We start from the raw sequence: 21,081 nt of genomic DNA on the forward strand, positions 1-21,081 counted from the left end.
ATGAAGCTGCTCCTGAGTTTTAAATCCTGCTTTCAGAGTCCTGTGTTTGGGTCCTACGCTGCCTGACACACACACAGTTTCGTTCTCACTCCCATCATAAAGAGCCATTTACATGTCAACATACACATTAGCCAGTCATGATTACCTAACAGAAGTGGACGAGCATTAGCTGAACATAACTTGAGATTAATTTGCCATTGCTGTCTTGAATGACCTTTGACCTACAGTTGTGTTCTGTGTAAAACACCTCACTGTTATATCAATCAATCAATCAAGGCTTTATTCGCCACATGCAGGTTGCCCTGCAGAGGGAGGGAACAAGCATCGAAGGCGTTTGGAAAGGGAGGGGGGGATGAGTGAGTGCGTATCAGTGTATATGTATGTGTGCGTGTCCAGAGTTCAGCTGAGACAGTGTCCTTCTCCCTGCCAGGCTAAGTAAACAGTCCTCCAGCCAACCCAGGTGGGCTTGCATGGAGTGGGAAGAACAGTCTGAACACAGTCGTTATCAGGGAGTTTTTGTTCGGCTCCAGCCTTGGACCCGCAGCTGGCGCCATGGTGTCCCCATGTTGATGTTGTTGATTTTTCTTTTATGCGAGCAGCTCAGGAGAATTTCAAGCTGTACTTTAACACTCCGACACTGGTCTCTCAATCTCCCATTGGAGAGCCGCGAGCTTCTCCACGATGTTATCAAACTTGCGCTCCGTGATGTTGTCATTCTTGTGCTCAGAGAGCCGATTCTGAGAACTCACGACCGCAGTGAGCTTCTCCAAGATGTGATCCAACTTCCGCTCAGAGGTCTTATTCTGAGTGAACTTCTCCATGATGTAATCCAATTTACGCTCAGCGGTCTTATTCTGAGTGTTCACGGCAGCCGTAAGCTTCTCCAAGATCTTATCCGTGCTGCATTCAATGAGCTCATTTTGAGAACTTACGACTCGTCCCATCGTTTCAATCCCAGCGGGCAGCCTTGTGGGGGTTTGAACAGCCGGTTCCGCTTTCTTAATTCTCCGATAAGCCAGGGCCAAGCCAGCTCCAATCAGCAAGAACCCTGTTATCATGGTTCCAAACAGGTAGATATCTTCAGCGTGCTCGATCGACAGTCCCGCCAGGCACACGACCCTCCATTTCTGCCACCCGTCCATCGTGTATCTGGCAGGGAAAGTACCACCCGGACACTTGGGCTCTCCCGAGCCCAAACTTCTCGTTGAGAAAAGGGTGTCAATAGCATTCAGGGACCAGTTGATCAAATCCATAATTCGTCTTTTAGGTTTTAGAGAACAGACTGTGAGAGACTGTTCCAGGGAAAGTAATACAAAAAAACACGAGACTAAACAAGGACATAGAGGCTAAGCAGGGAAGCTAAGGGAGAGGAGGAGAGGAGAAAAGTGCGACCGCCTTCGCCTAGAGCCAAGAGAGCTTCAATATATTATATTTGAAGATGCAAAGATGTAACGAGGTCAACTCTATTCATTATGAATCTGATTTAATAATAATCTAATATTATTTATTGTGCAAATGAGCTTTTTTAAAGGACCTTGACTTCCAAGTTGTCACTGCTCACTTTGACCATTGTCGGTCCTTGACATCTCTTATATGTTTCATTAGACTTCCAAAGAGCACAGTTTAAAGGAGTATGGGTCTCCGCAACCAGAGTTCACATCATTACCAAATGTATCGTCTTAAAGTTATCACAATTTGCTCCATATGAGATTCCAGCTCCTGCTTATAATAAAACTCATCAGTCAGAGAACCAGCAGTGATTAGTTTGCACAGCAAAGTTGTGGACATGTTTCCACTGTGCTTCATCCTTTTGTTCCACCTTCACACCAGAAATTCTAATGAGTGATTTCCTGGAACATGTCCTGAGGAAATGTGAGAAAGAAGTTTGGCCAAATAGGACGTTTCTTGCAATTCTCTTGTTATTCTCCATTTAAAAGATATCTAATTAAGATATATGTATCTACTGATAACACTTCTGCCTTAGTGCCCTTCAGCATTACATTAACTAGGAGCAAAGATATTTGTGGCTCCATTATAGCTACACTCCTGGGAAGCAGTGTACCAAATGCTCTGCTTACTCATAATAATGAGAATTTAGAGGAATTTGTCAGAGATTTGCAGTTAAATGTTCAGGATGAAGTACTAACAGTCACTCCAGATCAACCATAAAGCATGCATTTTCATGCCGCCGGCTGAATTCTAATAGCAAACGGAAAAAATATTTCAAAGAAAATAGAAATCTAATGTGCACCTAAGAGTAAGGGAGGACAGCAGGGGAAAGAAAGTACAAACTAAGCGTGAGTTACAATCACTGACCAATTCATTTACACAAAAGTGTTCGCACACACATTTCTCATTTCTTCAGCTACAAACAAGACTGAAGCTGCACATTTACACAAGTATACACACTGATACACACCACCTACTATTCATACCCACTCCCACCCATTCCAACTGCCACTGTGGTCACAGCATGGGGTCCAACAGGCTTTTATTTGCTAGCAGGTATATTTGGCTCCCTCCTTTTCTCTCTCGCAGCCTTCAGCCTTTTTGTGTCGCCTCATAGAGACAGAATGTGCCTGGAAATTAATGTCTGCAAGTTTCTCTGAACCTTGAAGAAAAAGACACTGCAACTCAACAGTTATACCAGTCCATGACACCTTTAGCTCCTTTTCTCTCCATGCCAACCTCTCATTCCTACAGAACCCTTTCTTTGAAGGAGGCCTGGTGATAAAGGAAACTCCCTCCCCACCTCCTGCTTCAACACAAGCTGAACCTCAGTCAGCTGCAGAGAAGCCAACGGCTTTTAAACCTGAAACCTTCGCTAAATCAAGGTTAACACAGCAGAGGAAGAGTCTAGAAGTCCAGTACCACCTGGAGAGTAGTAAAGAGATGATTTTGGAAAGACCATTTAATGGAGGCTTTTCATGACGATAAAAATCAGGTGTTTTGTCCTTGTTCAGGCTGGGAGACTGTCTGAAAACATCTGAATGGCACTTCTTCACTAATTATACAAAAACTTACATTTCATTCTGTTTGCCAAGGAAGAACAGGATAACTAGGCCAGTCGGATGAGGCACATTTAAAAGTCTGTTATTACAGGACACATTACATTATTTATCAAAAATAAACCCAACAAATAAACCCACTGCAGACCACAGACTTTCCCTTAGAATTACAGGACATATACCAAAGGGCTTATTCCGAGCAGAGTTGTCTCATCATCAGTCAGTGATTTTAAGCTTTAAAATTAGATATGAGACAAAAAAAGAAGAAAGAAGGCACTGAAGAAAAGTGAGAAAAAGGAGCTTTGTCTCAGAGGCCCAGAAACCTTCAAATGATTTCTGATCCTCTGACTTTGTGGAGTAAAATTCTCAAGTTCACTCTAAAGACAAGTAGGAAGCCCAACTTTTTAGATATCACTACGATGAGTGAATGAATTTATGTGTGTGTAGGTGAATGTCTTACATCGCATGTGGATATGAGCAAACACGTTATTGATGCTTGCACCAGTTAAAACCAACACGGGGCTGTTAGGACCTGACAGACTACCATCAAAAATTTCTTTCTTTTGGCTCCTTTTCTAACTTTCTAGGAGTTCTCTCGCCACCCGACAATCCGTTCTGCTATGTTGATTCATTCAGTCGTCTTCTCTCCGCTAAATCCAGTTATGAAGTAACTCTGACCACTCATCATCTCTGCGAAATTCAGCAAGATTACCCACCAGCAAAGCTCACAGCTCCACTCACTTGCTCTGAAACAGGCCCTGCTTCCTACCACCAAATTGCCATTGTTTCTCTGCATAGATTTTTTTTTTAAAGGCACCGGGTTGCCAGTCCCCCTTCCCCTCCTTCGCAAAACGCAGCAGCATGCTCTTGGCAAAGAGTTGCCAGTTTCTCTGCATCTATCATTGCAAAAAGCAACCGTGAACCCTTCTGGCACCAAGATGCTTGGTTCTTTCTTTAGTCCTCATTCACAAACCCAGCAGCAAGTTTTTGTTCCAATGAGTTTCTCTGCATCTAACATTGCAAAAAGCAGCAATGGGATACCCGGTTCTTTCTATAGCCATCAGTTGCAAAATACAGCAGCAAGCTTCCTACCACTGAGTTGCCAGTTTCTCTGCATCTATCATCACAAAAAGCAGCTGTGAACCCTTCTGGCACCGGGATGCCAGGATTCTTCTCTATCCGTCATTCACAAACACAGCAGCAAGCTTTTCTACCGCCGAGTTGCCAGTTCCCTTCCTTCTATCCCCTTTTCGCAAATGCAGCAGCAAGTTTTTTTCTGCCACTGGGATGCTCGCTTGTCCACATTGATCCTTCATACAAAGCAGCAGTGAAGCCTGCCAGCACTGGGATGCCAGATTCTTTCTCTATCCTTCATTCACAAAATGTAGCTACAAGCTTCTCTGCATCTATCATTGCAAAACCAACAGGGAACCCGTCTGCCTTCAGGATGTTAGTTCTCTGCCATCTATTGTTTGCAAAAAACAAAGCAAAAACATCTTTGCTCTACTATCCTTCCTTTGCAATATGCAGCAGCATACTTCCTAACACCGGGATGCCAGGTTCTCATTCGCTAACGCAGTAGCAAGCTTTTCTATCACTGGGATGCCAGTTTCTCTTTTCATCTAACTTCCATATGAAAGGCAGCAGCGATTCTTTATGGCACTAAGACACCAGGTTCTCCAGCTCTATCCGTTATTTGCAAATGCGGCAGAAAGCCTTTGTGCGACAGTTTGCCAGGTTCTCTCTTCCCTAACCTTCCTTCGCAAAAAACAGCAGCTCACTTTTCCAGCACTGAACTGGCAGCTTTTGACATCTATCATTTGCCAAAAACATAAAAACAATTTATCAGCACCGGGTTGCCAGTTATCGCCCTACTATCTGTCATGGTCCTGGGTCTGTGACCCAGTGATTTTATTATAGTGAGTTTATTATTTATTTCCCTGATGTTATTGCTGTCTGTGTTTTAGTTTTGGTAATTCTAGGTCCTAGGTTTTGATCTCTTTGTCCCTCATGATATTCTGTGCTCCCTCTGTTCTGTGTCTAGTCATCCCTGCCTGTGTGTGTTCCCTCTGTTCCAGTGTAGTCAGGTATCTGTGTAATTCCCGCGTCTCTGAGTCTGTATCTTTGCGTGTGTGTTGAGTTTCCTGTTTTACTTTGAAGGTCCGTGTCTCATGTCATTGTGTTCAGTTTACGTTTCCCCTGTCTCATCAGCTCTGATTTCTTCCAGGTGTGTTTCCCTCCTGTTTCCCATCCCTTGGTTACTGCTGTGAGTATTTAAGCCCTGTGTGTTCTCCTGCCTGTTGCTGGTCTGGATTATTTCCCTGTGTCATCCTGAGGCTCCATTTTAGGTCTGCTTGTGTTAGTTTTTCCAGTTTAGTTAATCTTAGGTTCTGCACTTGCCACCTCCTTTGCTGTTTGTACCGTCACGGTCACAATAAAGCTCACTCTCATCTAAAAAAAAGCATCTTGGGTCCTACTTTCAACCTCTATGCGTCTGCCACTGCAGACGTGACACTATCCTTCCAGCTTCTATCCTCTATCGCTCCTTTTAAGTCAACCAAACTCCGCTGTGCGCATAATTCCTCAAGGTGTCCCTTCACTTCTCATGTGCTTTTGCTAAACCCTCCCTCCTTAAAACAATGATTCAAGACAGCCCTCCAAGCCGACTCGAAGGAGACAGGAGGAGATGGGATTATCATCTCCTGTGAGGTTTAGCATCACGATTGGTGGTATTCTACTTGGCTTTGCCGGTTTTGGGGGTCATCATCATGTAAGAAAGTTCTCCTCTAATCAGTCTTTCAATTCAGCCAACCCTTCCAAAACTGCTCAACATCCCCTCTGCTTGTTTCAGAAATCGGCACAGTATTGGATCATGGGGTGGGTGCAGTTTTCTCTGCGGTGGGGTGGGGTTGGGTGCCCCGGACTCTGTGGGGCGGGGCGGTGCTGCTGTGGTAGGCCCCAGTCCAGATGGGCCTGGGCCCCTTTGCCCTGGTGGGTTCCAGAGTGTGGGGGTGCCTACTGGGGTCAGCGGGGGAGCTGGCCCCAGGGAGGGGCCCCCTGCCCCTCCCTTAGTTCTTAAATACAAAATTGAAAAAAATATTATAATACAGTATTAAATGTAAATACTCAAGAAACTATTAAATATAGTTAAATAGTGTTTGCAGGGCAAGAAATGTAAAAATGTTTGCGTGTATGTGTGACAGATGTAAAAATGTTTGCGTGTATGTGTGACAGAGCCACGATGAGTCCCGCATGTATAAATGTGAGCTTGAAGTTATTTCTAATTGTTCTAGTGCTTAGTGGATTTTCCTCATATTACCATCTTTGTTTTGGTTGTGTGTGTAGCTTTTAGAAACACCCTCAGCAGTAATAACATGAAGTAATTATTTTTACTTTATTAGTCGGAAGATGGAAGAAGTTTAGGACCTGGCTGCTCCTCACTTTCTTGATTTCTATGGAAACAGTTGGCTGCACTTAGTTTTTACTGTGAAAAATGTCTTTACACTCACAACACATACATAAATCATTTGATAATGTATTTATAAAAAAAAGTGAGATGATGTTTTTATATTTATTTATCTCCAGCTGTTTTAAGTGACGTGATGATTTAAGTCAAAATGAATCAACGTCAGTGGTTCCAGCACTCTTTCTGTAAAACTATCCAAACCAGAACAGCCTTTTTTATCTGTCTTTGATATGATTTAGTCTTTTGCTATCTCTGGTCCAAAGCTGCCGCCTTCCATAAAGCAGGAGTCCAGTCTGGGACCGTATCCCTGCCTCCATCTCTTCCTCCTTGGCGGTGGTCTGATAGTATCGATTGGCCATTTGGAGTCAGGGGACGCCAAAGAGACAGGCATAATTACAAGGAGATAAGGCAATCTACTGCAATTAACTACTCCTCCCTCGGCAGCCTCGGCTGTGCACCATCTCTCATCCTAAGCAGGAAATAAATTACCTTAGCCCAGCTGCTGCCATCACAACCACTGTAATAAGGGAACAATTAAACAGGAATGAATTCCCCTATCAATGAATAGACATATTTTATCTATGGAATAAATAACTGCTATATAGCATTAATTGTACGGCAGTTTCTTCGATCAATGCGATAAATCGCTGGTACTTTCACAAAGAAAACAGAAGTGGGAAGTTGAACATGAGTATCAGACCTGTGGTAAGAGGTCTGCTCTGGTTTTTCATTTGAATAAAATAAATCTCGTCATAAAAGCTGTCAGCAATGAGCCCAGGAGCATCTCCTGCTGATTGAATAGAATGAAGTAGCCCACATAGCAAGCAGGTCTGGCCTGGATCTGGTATCAAGCCGGCACGTCTGACTGACTGGTGTCATGTCAGGGTGTATGTCAACCAGATGTGGGCCAGGTCTGGCAATGATGCACTATTTATGTTCCTATTTTCCCATTTTAGTTAGAAGACCCAAATGCCATGTTGCAATACTATACTGCTATGGTAGCCAACGTTTCAAATGCAGGTTTGACAGGTTTGTGAGTGTACACTTTATCCACAACCTAGTGAGGGTTTACTCATGTTTGCCAGTGGGTGGCTGTAGCTCAGGAGGTAGAGCAGGTCACCTACTGATTGGAAGGTTGGTGATTTGATCCCTGGCTCCTCCAGTCTGCATGTCAGGAATGTCAATGTGTATGAATGTCTTGTCATGTTACATTTGCACTGTTTTGCATGTTCCAGTGCATGTTGTTATTACATGGCTTGATTAAGGTACACATTAGGCTGACATCTGGGGCCAGAGCTGAAACTGTTCTGGGCCAGCACAGGGCCAGCAGTGTGTCTGCAACTGGTCTTGTGCTGGCCCATGTGTGGGCCACCTCTGGCAAACCTGATCAGGGCCAACAAAGGGCCATCGTTCTTTGCAGTATGTGGGCCATGTGTAAGTTGTGTGCAGCCATGGGCCAGTTGCAGTCGCACTGCTGGTCCTGTGTGAGCACATTGTGTGGGCCAGATCTGGGCCATACCAACTTTGCTATGTGGGAGTCTGTGGAAATATTAATTTCATAAGACTACAGCATCATCACTTTTATTTCTTGCTTTGTTTATTCCTGAATTCACAATGTCAGCCAGCTTTACTCTAGATTACCACAATGTCCCAGTGAAAAAAACCTTTCTCTCCGGATGAAGAAAAAAAGACTGCTAGGCTGTTTGACTCTGTCTTCATCATCATCCTCAGTTCTTCACTTTCTTAGTTGAGAAGGAAGACTGCTTGGAAAATCACTAAGAACTTTTTTAAAGGGATTTTTAATAAGCACACAGGCACCCTCAGGTAATTAGTTTGGGGGTGAAGAGAAGCTTTCCATTTGAGCTGCTGTTGTGTTACAGCGTGAGACAGAGCTGTGTTGAAAGCGAGAGCCCCTGGCCAACCTTTAGGGAGAAAAGGCTCCATGTTCTCATTCTGTGCAGTCATAGCATCAAAAAGCATTTCAAATGTATTTGTTTCATTCGTCTTCTGTGGGATCTGCCCCCCGTCTCCACACCACCCTTCCTTAAAAACCTTTCCACACAAAAATTCACAATTTGTCCCATTTTTCTAACCTCTACTGTTCACTCGAGCTGGAACTCAGTGCAGCATGTTGGTGGCTTTACAACAATAGCATGCATATTCCTCAGAGCTCTTTGTGACATTTGACCAAATCCTAACTATATTGGACAAAAACATTGATTTTCTATCACCTTCACTTTCCTCAGAACACGGACCTATTCATTTGGGCTCTTCCTGACAAAGTCCAAATATGTCCATGATGAGTGCATGAAACAGTGCAATTGTCTGGCACCATGAAATTCTGCAGAGACAAACCATGAACACAACAACGCAGCATTGTTTCGGCACTTTTTATGTTTCACTGCCTACAGTTTGGGATTTTCTTGTCACAGCGGATTGCACAAGTTTGTGAAACAGCACTTAATCACAATAAAGCTCTCAGTGTCCAGAACAGTGACACATTTGTATGCAGGACACATTTTAAACATGCTGTTAGTTTGTTTCCGCATCCCCTTAGATATTATGCTGAGATGAGGTTCAACCTGATTCGATGTAGTGATACCGTCAGGGCAAAGACACAGTCCCTGCATCTACTGATAGAAAATTATTAAAGTTAAACTCATTTAGGTGAAAGAATGTCTCTTTTGCTCTAATGTGTCCTCTTCTCAGGCCTTGTTGCAGCTTCCCTGTTATAAGTACACCGTGTACCTGAACTCCTTTTCTGTAAGTCACACACATACCTGCTCTCAGGATAATGATGAATCTTGCGGGACTACCGCGGCGAGCACATAGACGTTCACTGTGTACACCTTTGCTTCCTTGCAAGTAAAATAAAGCATTTTAACTGGCTACTCTGTGTGTCTCACTTAATAAAGGAAGTTTTCTAGCATCTAGTCAAATCAATATCCTGTTAACGGTACATATACAGACGTGCACACACCTATACCGACTGAAAGCAGTGGCCACAATCATCATTCAGCATATCTTACATACGGTAGCTCTTATTTATTGGATCACTACTGAACTCTTCCAAGGCACCGAGACATGAGATCAGCTTTTTCTGTTAAGTAGCAGGTCTACCAGTGTCTGAAAAACAGACCATCCTACTGTGATCCCTGGATCACTTACTGCTGACAGGCCCAACCTGACACCATGCGTCTAGTCTAGAGAGCAGCTCTGGCGCCAAGCACCCCCCAATATCTTCCCTAACAGCCCCTCTGCCCTAAAAAAGCCTGTAAGACTCATCCTGGCTGTATAAACTGCATTGTTCTTGAAGTACCATATAATCACAAAGGAGCATCAGTTGACTAAACCCTGAGTCTCTGCAGCTAATGCCGTTTGCTGGTGCAGGAAGAAAACCTACCGTTACAGGTGGTCAGAAAACCCGCTGATCTCTCTAAAGGTAACTCGAGCTCAAAAGGTGAACTTTGGAGTCTCTTTTGATTTATGGCACAGTGTGGAAATTAAAGGTGGCTGATAAACAATAAGAGCCTGCTGACTTTGGGAATGCAGCACGTGTATGTGGTTTGCAGCATAATATGCAGGTGCCAACCACAACAGGGTGACTGGTGTTACTGGGGATGTGGCTCAGGGTTGTCTACCGATTGGAAAGCGGTGGGGAAATATCCTTAGACAAGATTATCCCACTGCATCCATCAAAGCGTGGGTGTGTGAACGTGGATGGAGCAAGTGTGCACACCTGAAAACAGATCTGCACACAAGATGTTTGAGCTGTAAAAGCCAGTATTCTGTGAGCGGCTGTGAACACGGAGGATGTTGTCTACTAACTGGGAGGAGCTATAATCCCTCGCTGTTTGTTCGAGATACTGAAACCCAAACTGTATCCATGCAAGTAAGTGTGGAGTACAGCACACAGTGAAAGTGTGACTGTAGTGCAAAGGTGCCACGCGTGGTCAGAAAGGACAAAGGGAGATGTTGAGACAGAGAAGATGATGAAGGGGGAGGAGGAGGAGCAGCAGCTGGTTCTGCATGGCTGCGTTTAACTCACAGGTCAGGCCGAGCGGCAGCCTGACACACACAAAACACACGAGTCTATACAAAGATGACAAAATCCCATTTTAGTGTGACTCAGAGAGAAGAGAGAATTTTTGTATCCATGGTAAACATGTTACTTCATGTTATTTATTAAACTCCTGCTGAGTGACAGCAGTGACTGGGATGAGGGAGGGTTTGTAGTGCTGGTAAGCCAGTGTATGACCAGTCTCTGGACCTGGTGAAGAACAGACACACACACAGACACAGACACACACACACACACACACACACACACAGCTGGAAATAAACTCCTTGGTTTTCACTCACCAAAACTTTTTTATTTCAAGCTGTAAGATGACAGGATGCAGCAGAAACACTCTTCCTCATCCTCTTTCTTAAAACATAAAAAGTAGCAGTGAACTAAATTTATATATCACAATGTGTTTTGTCCTTTCTGTTTGATATTTATTGTTTTACCTGTACGCTGCTTAGTCTGAGGGATGTTCTCCTGTGTTTGGCTGTGATCCTGGTAGGACTGCAGTTTCACTGCATCTCGGAGCAGAAGCGGCCTGACCCTGTGCTGATGTCAGTCTGAAAGCACTGATTACAGTGACAGAGCAGTTCGTTTTTACCACACCGGCACATTCTTTGGCTCAGCTGCTTTTGCATAATTTTAAAAAATCCAAAACATAAAAATGAGGCTGTGGGTATAATAAGAATCCTAAAATGATGTTCGTTTTTAAAATAAAGCTTAGATAAAGGTTTGTGGTCAGCTGACACACCAACAGGTTCTGGGCTGTAACTTGAGAAATGAGTGTCCTGTCTTTGCTGTCCTGTTAAAATGCTTAGGCTTGAACTGCAGTCACCATCTTTTTAATGAGCTGGCATTAGAGTATGCTATATTTGCATGTGCATAGCTTATAAGTAATATCTGATGTTAGGATATATTTGGTATTGTGATGTTATTTGGCATCATATAAGAAGCCCATTTCACACAAAGTCTGTCTTTCATCCAATCAGCTACAGTTATGAGGTGTCCTGGGAAGACTGGGCTCTGTGTACGTGATTTATATCACAGGCTTGAATTTAAAGATTATAATTAGTGCATTGTGTAGCTGCCCATGTATATGACACATATCAGAGATTTATTTGGTTTGTGAACTGACGCTACAGGAAATTAAAACTTCTACACCCACTTTCAGTGGACTGAACGTAATCATGGCAATACTCTTCAGTGAACATTAATTTCTTAATGACGCTGTCACAGGGTAAGCCACGCCCTGTAGAAGACTAAGACTGCATATTACATCTAGCTGTCAAAGAGCAGGGTTGTTTTAGTTGTGAATGTGTGGCTAATGCTGCTGTGGACCATTCCTTCATCAGTCACCTGAGTAGGTTAAATAAAATACATGTTTCTGATAATTATCTTAAGCATTTTCTAAGTCATCATTTTCATGCCAAAAGATAATTGTGCAGTGGACGGACGGACAGACGGATGGATGGATGGATGGATGGATGGATGGATGAATGGATGGACTGACGGACGGACGGATGGATGGATGGACACATGGATGGATGGACGGATGGATGGACGGACGGACGGACGGACGGACGGACGGACGGATGGATGGATGGATGGATGGATGGACGCATGGATGGATGGACGCATGGATGGATGGATGAATGGATGGATGGACGGATGGATGGACGGACGGACGGACGGACGGACGGATGGATGGATGGATGGACGGATGGATGAATGGATGGATGGATGGATGGATGGATGGACGGACGGACGGACGGACGGATGGATGGATGGATGGATGGATGGACGCATGGATGGATGGATGAATGGATGGATGGACGGATGGATGGACGGACGGACGGACGGACGGACGGATGGATGGATGGATGGACGGATGGATGAATGGATGGATGGATGGAGGGATGGATGGACGGATGGATGGATGGATGGAGGGATGGATGGACGGATGGATGAATGGATGAATGGATGGATGGATCAATGGATGGATGGATGGATGGATGGATGGATGGACGGACGGATGGATGGACGGATGGACGGACGGATGGACGGATGGATGGACGGATGGATGGATGGATGAATGGATGAATGGATAGATGGATCAATGGATGGATGGATGGATGGATGGATGGACGGACGGATGAATGGATGAATGGATGGATGGATGGATGGATGATGGATGGATGGATGGATGGATGGATGGACGGACGGACGGATGGATGGACGGATGGACGGACGGACGGATGGATGGACGGATGGATGGATGGATGGATGAATGGACGAATGGACGAATGGATGAATGGATGAATGGATGGATGGATCAATGAATGGATGGATGGATGGCTGGATGGACGGATGGACGGATGGATGGATGGCTGGACGGACGGATGGATGGATGGATGGATGAATGGACGAATGGATGAATGGATGGATGGATCAATGAATGGATGGATGGATGGATGGATGGACGGATGGATAGATGGATGGACGGACAGATGGATGGATGGATGGATGAATGGACGAATGGATGAATGGATGAATGGATGGATGGATCAATGAATGGATGGATGGATGGATGGATGGACGGATGGACAGATGGACGGACGGATGGACGGATGGATGGATGGATGGATGAATGGATGGACGGACGGATGAATGGATGAATGGATGAATGGATGGGTGGATGGATGGATGAATGGATGGATGATGGATGGATGGATGGATGGACGGACGGATGGATGGACGGATGGACGGACGGACGGATGGATGGACAGATGGATGGATGGATGGATGGATGGATGGACGGACGGATGAATGGATGAATGGATGAATGGGTGGGTGGATGGATGGATGAATGAATGGATGGATGGATGGATGACGGATGGATGGATGGATGCATGGATGGATGGATGGATGGATGGATGGATGGACGCGGACGGACGGATGGATGGATGGATGGATGGATGAGGCAGTGAGTGGCAGCTTCAGAGAAGTTGATACCATGGCCATGGAAAATGCCACGGTGTATTGTCCTTGGGTTATTTCCTGATAGCTCTGCACTTACATTCACTGAGGTGGCTAAAGGGACTTTGAGGTCCTCCACTTATCGTATTCATCAGCTTTGCTCTTCTCCACTTCAAATACAACTCTGTTACGACTGTTGTCGTAATTATAATATGTAAATTTGAGTGTGCAGGTGCTCCTCCATGATTGGTGCATCCAGGGTGGATGGACGTACCGATTGGCTAACAAGGCAGCGCATAAGAAGACACCACCAGGGACTGCCAGGTCATTCATCCTCGGCCCAACCCAGCCGGCAGACCGTGTGATTCACTATGTTGGTTTAATGTAGGAGCATGTAGGGGTGGACCGCCTTTTTGTTTGATTAGTTTTCTCCTGTTTTTGTTAGGTAGGGAGGAAAGTAATTGTCGTTTGGTTTAGTTCTTTTGACTAGGTAAGTTGTATTTACTCCTGAGATAGGCGACCTTTTGTTTGTTGTTTTGTCCTTGGGTTCACCCCGAAGTTATAATTCGCTCCCTTCCTTTGTTTAAATTCACTCATTGTAAATAAATCACTGTCACAAAGTATTAATTGTGTGAAGTGCTGCTTGGGGTTGGACGGGGATGGATCACCCTTCATGTTGTGGTCTGGCCACGCCTAGACGGGCCATAACAGCTCTCTCATCTAATCAGCTTCTGTTCTCCAGTTCTCCTCGTTATCCATTCAGACTGTCAGCATTATTCTGTTTAGTAGCTTCTCCATAAATAAAGTGTTTATTTCAGCTAAAAGCTGCCTGTTGGTGTGTTATGTGGCTTTTCTCTTCAAACAGTATCTCTTAGCTAGATAATAGAGGCAGTCAGGCCAGATGTGTCTGTGTCAGTTAAACTGTTTTTGATTTTATCAAATAAATTAATGAAAGAAACAAACTTGAAAGCACACACTTGTTGCAGACAGTTAGTCTGCCTTCTCTGAAATATATTTTCATCATATTTTGTCTTCAAAAACACAATTTTTGCAAACAAAACAACAACCACCCATAGATAGAAAACAGTCACTATGACAACACCTACTGGAAAGTTTCATCATGGAGCTGTAAGACGAGCATCATCGTCTTGTCATGAGTAATGGACAAGGGGACAATCTGACTGAAACAGGATGAGTCACAGGGGAAAGCATACCTAACTTTAGCGTCCACCTGGACACTCACAGGAAGCACAATCTGAAAACTGAACACAGGTAGAACCAGTGACTGAGACGATGTACTCAACAGGAAACTGTTTACTGTAAGTAGACGTTTGAAACAACATGGCTGACCTAAAGTGATCTCCAGGCGGGGTTTCCAAACACCCCAAATGAAGTAAAAAATAAACAGCAAACCAAAACAGAGGATGTCTGGACGTCAATAGAAAATGAAAAAGATAAATATTTTTCAAAACTGTTGGAACAGCAAGAGTAGAAGTTTTGACCTTCCTCTGAGGCCACGCGCCCTCAGAGGAAGTCCTGTCAGCTACAGTCCTGCTCCACGAGGGATGAGCTCCATTTTTGGTGGCCGAGCACAAATGTGGCTATCATACAAGATGCTTTTTAACAGGGTTTAATTTCACAGAACATTAATTCATACACAATGTGGAGCTTCTGACAAACAATTTCTGACGTGAGAAGAAAAAGTTGTAAAATAAAAACACACAACTTTCTACTGTCTGCTACACTGTGCACACGTTTGGGGCTTTGATCTTATTTGCTACATCACTGGTTCGATTTCTGAGCTGGAGCTTTTCTCATAACAGTGTTTGTTTGCACACACACACACACACACACACACACACACACACACACAGGTTGTGGGACGTTTTCTAGGGAAGCCCCCCTTTGTGGTCCTCTTCAGGGTGGCTGTAGCTCAGGTGGTAGAGGTCATCTACTGATTGGTGGTTCAATCACTGGCTCCGCCCAGTCTGCATGCCAAATATCCTTGGGCAAGGTACTAACCCTCAGTTGATCTCTGATGTGTGAGTGTTAGTTATAAGCTTACAGTTTTTTCTGAATGCTTAAACCCTAACTGTGATTCTTACAGCACAATTTCTAAAACTATTGATACTTATAGCAAAATCACTCACTGAGTTTGCAAAACTAAAAGCACAAACACTGTTTGCACTCAGTTTGCCATTTTGTAACACACACTTTGCAAACCTGTAGCTACAATCCACTGCACAGCACAACTGTAAACACAACTCACTGCTTTACACTCAATTTCAAAATTACTCCTAGCAAAACTATACACATTTATGGCTGTTATTTACACTATTTGGCCAACTGTCTGGCACACTGTCACATGTGAAAACTGTTTTAGATAATTAGTTCACTTTGCAATCAGCCTAAGCACTATAAATAAGCTACAGGTCAGCTGTGTGTGTGGAGTACAATGGAGGGAGAAGGAAGAGTGAGGAGAGTGAGAATTAGAGGAGGCCGAGGAAGAGGACGTGGAGGTGAAGTTAGAGGAAGAGGACAAGGAGGAGCAAGAGGAGGACGAGGAGGGGGAAGAGGAAGGGTAAGAAGAGTAAGAAATAGAATTGCTGATGACATCAGAGCTACAATAGTGGACCATGTAATCAACCGTGGAGTGACCCTGAGGGAAGCTGGCCAACGGGTTCAGCCTAACTCGAGCCGCTACACTGTAGCATCATAAGGACATTTCAAAATGAGAATCGGTTAGTACAGTCACTTTGCAGTAAGACTTGTAGCACTGCCGTATGCTAACGAGGAACACAACAATACCATACATGTAACAATAGTGAAGTTGTTACTTTACAGAATTACTAGCTGACCAGATGCTGGGGCAGAGGAAGCAGGTTCACTGCAGACCAAGAAACCCATATAGTCAATATGGTGATTGCAAATAATTCCATTAGACTACGTGAAATCCAGCAGCACATAACTGAGGATGACACCACCTTCTAGAACACACAAAATGTGAGCATTTCTGTATTAGGTCGTGTACTTGCCCACAACAGAATCCGGATGAAACAAATCTACAGAGCACCTTTGGAAAGAAACAGTGAACGTGTAAAACAGCTGTGATATGTGCAGGTGAGCTATAGTATCATTGGTACTGAACCTGGAAGTGCACACTGTAGTGCTGTGCATGTGGCTGCTGTGCTGCATTTGTTTTGTCTTGTCTAGAGAGTGATGGAGGCAGATGGGTCCTGAGCAGTTTGTTGTGGATGAGGCTGGTTTCCACCTCACTAAGACGAGGAGACGTGGCAGGAACATCATTGGACACCGTGCCATCATCAATGTCCCAGGACAACATGGTGGTAACATAACTATGTGTGCAGCTATAAGTCAAAATGGTGTTGTTCACCATCATGCAACCCTGGGCCCATATAACACTGCACACATTACAACATTCCTGGACACCTTACATGACATGCTCACCAATGTTCAGAGACCAGAGCAGACCAGTCATCATATGGGACAATGTTAGTTTCCATCAGGCTGCTTTGGTCCGCAACTGGTTTACAGATCACCCACTCTTCCCTGTACTCACCCTCCCCCCATACTCTCCATTCTTGAATCCAATTGAAGAGTTCTTCTCTGCCTGGCGCTGGGAGGTCTACGACCGTCATCCCCATCAACACATAGCCCTTTTACAGGCAATGGAGGAGGCATGTGGGGATATGGACCAGGTATCATGTCAAGCCTGGATACGCCATTCCACAACATATATTCCCCGGTGCCTTGGACTCGAGGACATTGCATGTGATGTGGACAAAATTTTGTGGCTGGACCCCGAGAGACGATTGTCATGGCCAGGCGGATAAGCTGCACGCTGATCAGCACGCTCTATCTGCTCCTCTCTCTCTCCTCTTCTCTCTCGCTGGGGCGGAACTCACTGTGGGCCCACGCCCTCAGCCCACACCCTCGGCACACGCCCTCGGGAGACGAGACACCTGGGTCTAGGGATGGGTATCGTTTAGGTTTTATCCGATACCGGTGCCAAACTGGTACTTTTGAAACGGTGCCGGTGCTTAAACGGTGCTCAAACCGGTGCTTAAAGAATGGAGAACACAAACTTTGTCCAAAAACCTCTCATGTTTAGCTGTTTTTTTGTAAAAAGATAACAATGTTAGCCTTTTCTGCAGCTATGGGGCATTTATGGTATCACTCTGGGCTGGAAGCAGCTTAAACAATGGAAAAACACAAACTTTGTCCAAAAACCTCTCATGTTTAACTGTTTTCCACTTTTTCTTTGGTCATTTTAGCCTTTTTGGCCAGGGTGAAGGGAGTATCTGCCATCAAACAAGAAGACAGCTGCATGTAGCTATGATGATGTTTGATAGTTCACCTTACATGCATTAATGTAATAACGTGGTTAGCCTACTCAACGTAAATTACACACGAACAACATTAAGCTACTCACGCAGAGAAGAACGGCTGCTGCTGCATCATCATCCTCATCATTTCTGCTACACTGGCAGGGCTAGGGGCCAGGACTCTCCTCTTCGGGTTTTTGGGGGATGTTGCTAACTCCGGGTCCGATAACAGGCACCACACCCGCAGTAGATGTGCTCGGTGTGAGGTCTCGCAGCAAGCTATCAAATACGGCGCATTTCTCGGCTTTTAAAAAAAACGCTATGCGTCGCCAGGTGTTTCATCAGATTTGAGGTGTTACCTCCTTTGACAGTATCACAGTATCAGCTTAAAGCACTTGTTGCAGCTGCTGAGTTTGCATCTTTTGCTGTGAAGTACAGCCAGACTTTGACGCTTCGCCTTGGGCATTTTAATCTGTAGCTCTGCTCTAAAAGAACGTACGTACCTGGACCCGCCTACTATCCTCGGAAACGTAAAATGATTGGCTAGAATCTAAAGTGTATCACAGCTCAGGAAAAAAAAGCACAGAAATGTGCGCTGCTTTTTGGTCTGGTTACTACCGTTTATGTCAGAACCGGTGCCATCATGGCACCGGATACCGGTACCCATCACTACCTGGGTCTCATTAAGATGATCAGCATTTAAGCCAGGAGGTGACTGCTGTTTGTCGCTGGATCGTTGTCTACCACGCGTTAGTGAAGCCATGCTACTGCAAGTCGAGTTAAGTGTGTTTCCTTTGTGCGTTGTATTTAACCCCGCCTCCCTGTCCACAGAGCTTCCTGGATTTCCCCCCCGTGTGATTCCCGAGAGGCGAGTGTTGGAGTGAGAGCCAGTGATCGTGTGTGTGGATGATCTGAAGAACGCGTGCTTTCCCCTGGACTTCCCTGGAGCCCCTTTTCCCTCACGCAGCTGTACATAGCCCCCCACCCCCCTGCCGCACCTTCTTGTATATATACCTGGTGAATTGTAAATAAATCTTTCTTGTGTGCATCTGAGCCCGGAGTCCTGCGCTTGAGTCCTCCTCCGAACCGTAACAACGACACGATGTAGACTGATTTCTTCTTCTCCTCAGTGAAATTACTTTTCTGTTTTGACTTGGAAACAAACACTTGTGTTTGTTTTGAATTGTGTGAATAAACACCAGTACTTGGAGTTTGGCTCCCTCCATGTTTACGGACCTATGACAAAAGTATGAGCTCAAACTGACATGGCCTACCTTGTGCACAGAGAAAGCAAAAGCCAGATGTGTTTTTATTCATACCATCAGTGTGTAGTTGGTGCATTGTGCGCTTATTAATGTGATGGCTTGTTTGATACGAAAATACAATTTTTACGAAGGTTTGGAGAGTTAAGCAAGGTTTATTAGTTTTTGCAAGAAAACTACAATGTTTTGCTGATTTGGTGAAGAGTTTTCTTATTTGTGTGAAGAGTTTTGCAAAAATAGCCAATAGTTACAAAAAACTGTACAAGCAGAAAAAGTGCTTGTGTGAATGTTGTTTAAAGAGGTCTGTGAGGTAGAACAGTGCTGTTGAAACTGTGAGCCTCCTCTGAGGCGCTGAGCCAGCTCAGATATCGACTGGCATCAAGGATGACATTTGAACAGTTTGAAGTACTCTGTTGCTGTTTGTCCATGAAATCTTTCTGTTTAGTCGTTTCGTTTAGACAATCTGATGACTGGATTTAAGAAGGGGTTCAATACGTGGCTCCATAGTCACAGAGCCCAGTCAGCAGTGCCTCCAGGCTCATTCACACTCCTCTGTAACCTTCACACACTCAGGCCTGCTGCGACCTGAATGCTCGTTCAGCAGTTGTGTGTGTGTGGATGTGATTTAGTGGTAGACTGTATTCTGTTTCCATGAATCCTGCTGATGTGTCTGAACGCTGTGCTGTACACAGTTAGCACTATTAGCTTAAAGCGAGCTACAAACTGTTTGAAGAAAGCATTCTAGCTAACTGAAATCAAATAAATGATCTGTTCGTATAAAAGCTCCAGAACTGCTTTAGTTTTAGTCTGTGAGCACAACCAAAGGAGGCTTTGGTTCACGTGTGTGAATGGGACGCTTCAGTACTATTTTTCAAACTTCTTGCAGTCTGAGTCATAAAATAACTCAAATCTGAAATGAAACGAAGATGAATGATTAGAAAGACTAAAAACTGAAATAATGAACCAAAGTACTGAAACTGAAAAAGGCTCAAAACACAAACGTATAAAAGTTCTGCTGCTGCTCTTTCTGTCATGTAGCTGACTTTTCACAGTTGTTGTTGTTTTTGCTTTCTGCTGAAACAGAAATCCATTAGCTGCAGTTTAAAAATGAGCTTCAGTTCCAATAGCTGTAAGATTAAACATGCTCCATCACGTTTTTAGAAAGCACTGACATTAAGACCGTAACAGAAATGTTCAGCAGAAGACTTTAAACCCAAGCAGAAACAGATAACAACAACTGTCATTTCAACTTTCCATAATTATGATGCACTGCATTTACACACTAAGGCAATCAGAGGCTTTCAGTCAAATTCAGTCTAGAATAGCAAAGCTTGGTGATTTGTGACCTGCACATCGAAAGTCTGAGGTCCTTTTTAGAGTTCCAGTGCAACTAACATCAGTGACGTCAGCCAAACCCCAGCTTTCTTTCCTTTGAAACATTTTTGTTACTAACATGCTCTAAGCTGTGCAAAGCAAAGCCAACCGACAGCTCCAGCTTCACTATTTGTAGTGTGTTTTTTTTACCACACAGCCTGTCTCATTTAGGACTTTACAGGGCCGTGCAGAGACGTTTAAAGGGGCACAATGAACCAGGCTGAATAACAACAACACACATTCATCAAGGATCTAATATGGGATTGCATCATACTATATCACTGTTGTGAGGTGGTGACAAGGCAAAGCAAATGTAGCCTGTGTTTGACCTGATGGGTACAACGTTGCTGTTGAGGGTTTCTGCTGCTGCTGATGGTGCTGGAGGGCTGATCTGAGACTGTAGACATTAAAGAGTCCACAGCAGAGATGGTAGCTGATTAAACACGTGTCATGAGATAATAACAAAATGCAAAGACAGGTGACAGCGCTTGGAACCATAAGGCAACAAAAAACTGTGATATAAACTCAGCTCTGCCTGTGAATCACTCTCTGCTTCTCTTCCTCCTTAATCTCCTCGTCTCAT

General features: G+C 44.4%; 2 protein-coding genes across 3 annotated transcripts in view; both read right to left on the reverse strand.

Moving 5' to 3' along the window:
• rbfox3a (RNA binding fox-1 homolog 3a) overlaps positions 1-21,081 on the reverse strand; it is a 497,652-nt gene that overhangs the window by 447,648 nt on the left and 28,923 nt on the right. The gene's annotated exons all lie outside the window — the stretch shown is intronic.
• Positions 624-1,313, reverse strand: LOC148095932 (uncharacterized). Its single transcript, XM_087837013.1, has one exon. The coding sequence runs from the start codon at positions 1,251-1,253 to the stop codon at positions 624-626; it is 630 nt and encodes a 209-aa protein (XP_087693139.1). The 5' UTR covers positions 1,254-1,313.

The sequence above is a fragment of the Neolamprologus brichardi genome, unplaced genomic scaffold (assembly GCF_056152115.1).
Source record: "Neolamprologus brichardi isolate AB-2024 unplaced genomic scaffold, ASM5615211v1 NODE_ptg000038l+_length_1369362_cov_1, whole genome shotgun sequence".
Classification (NCBI taxonomy): Eukaryota; Metazoa; Chordata; class Actinopteri; order Cichliformes; family Cichlidae; genus Neolamprologus; species Neolamprologus brichardi.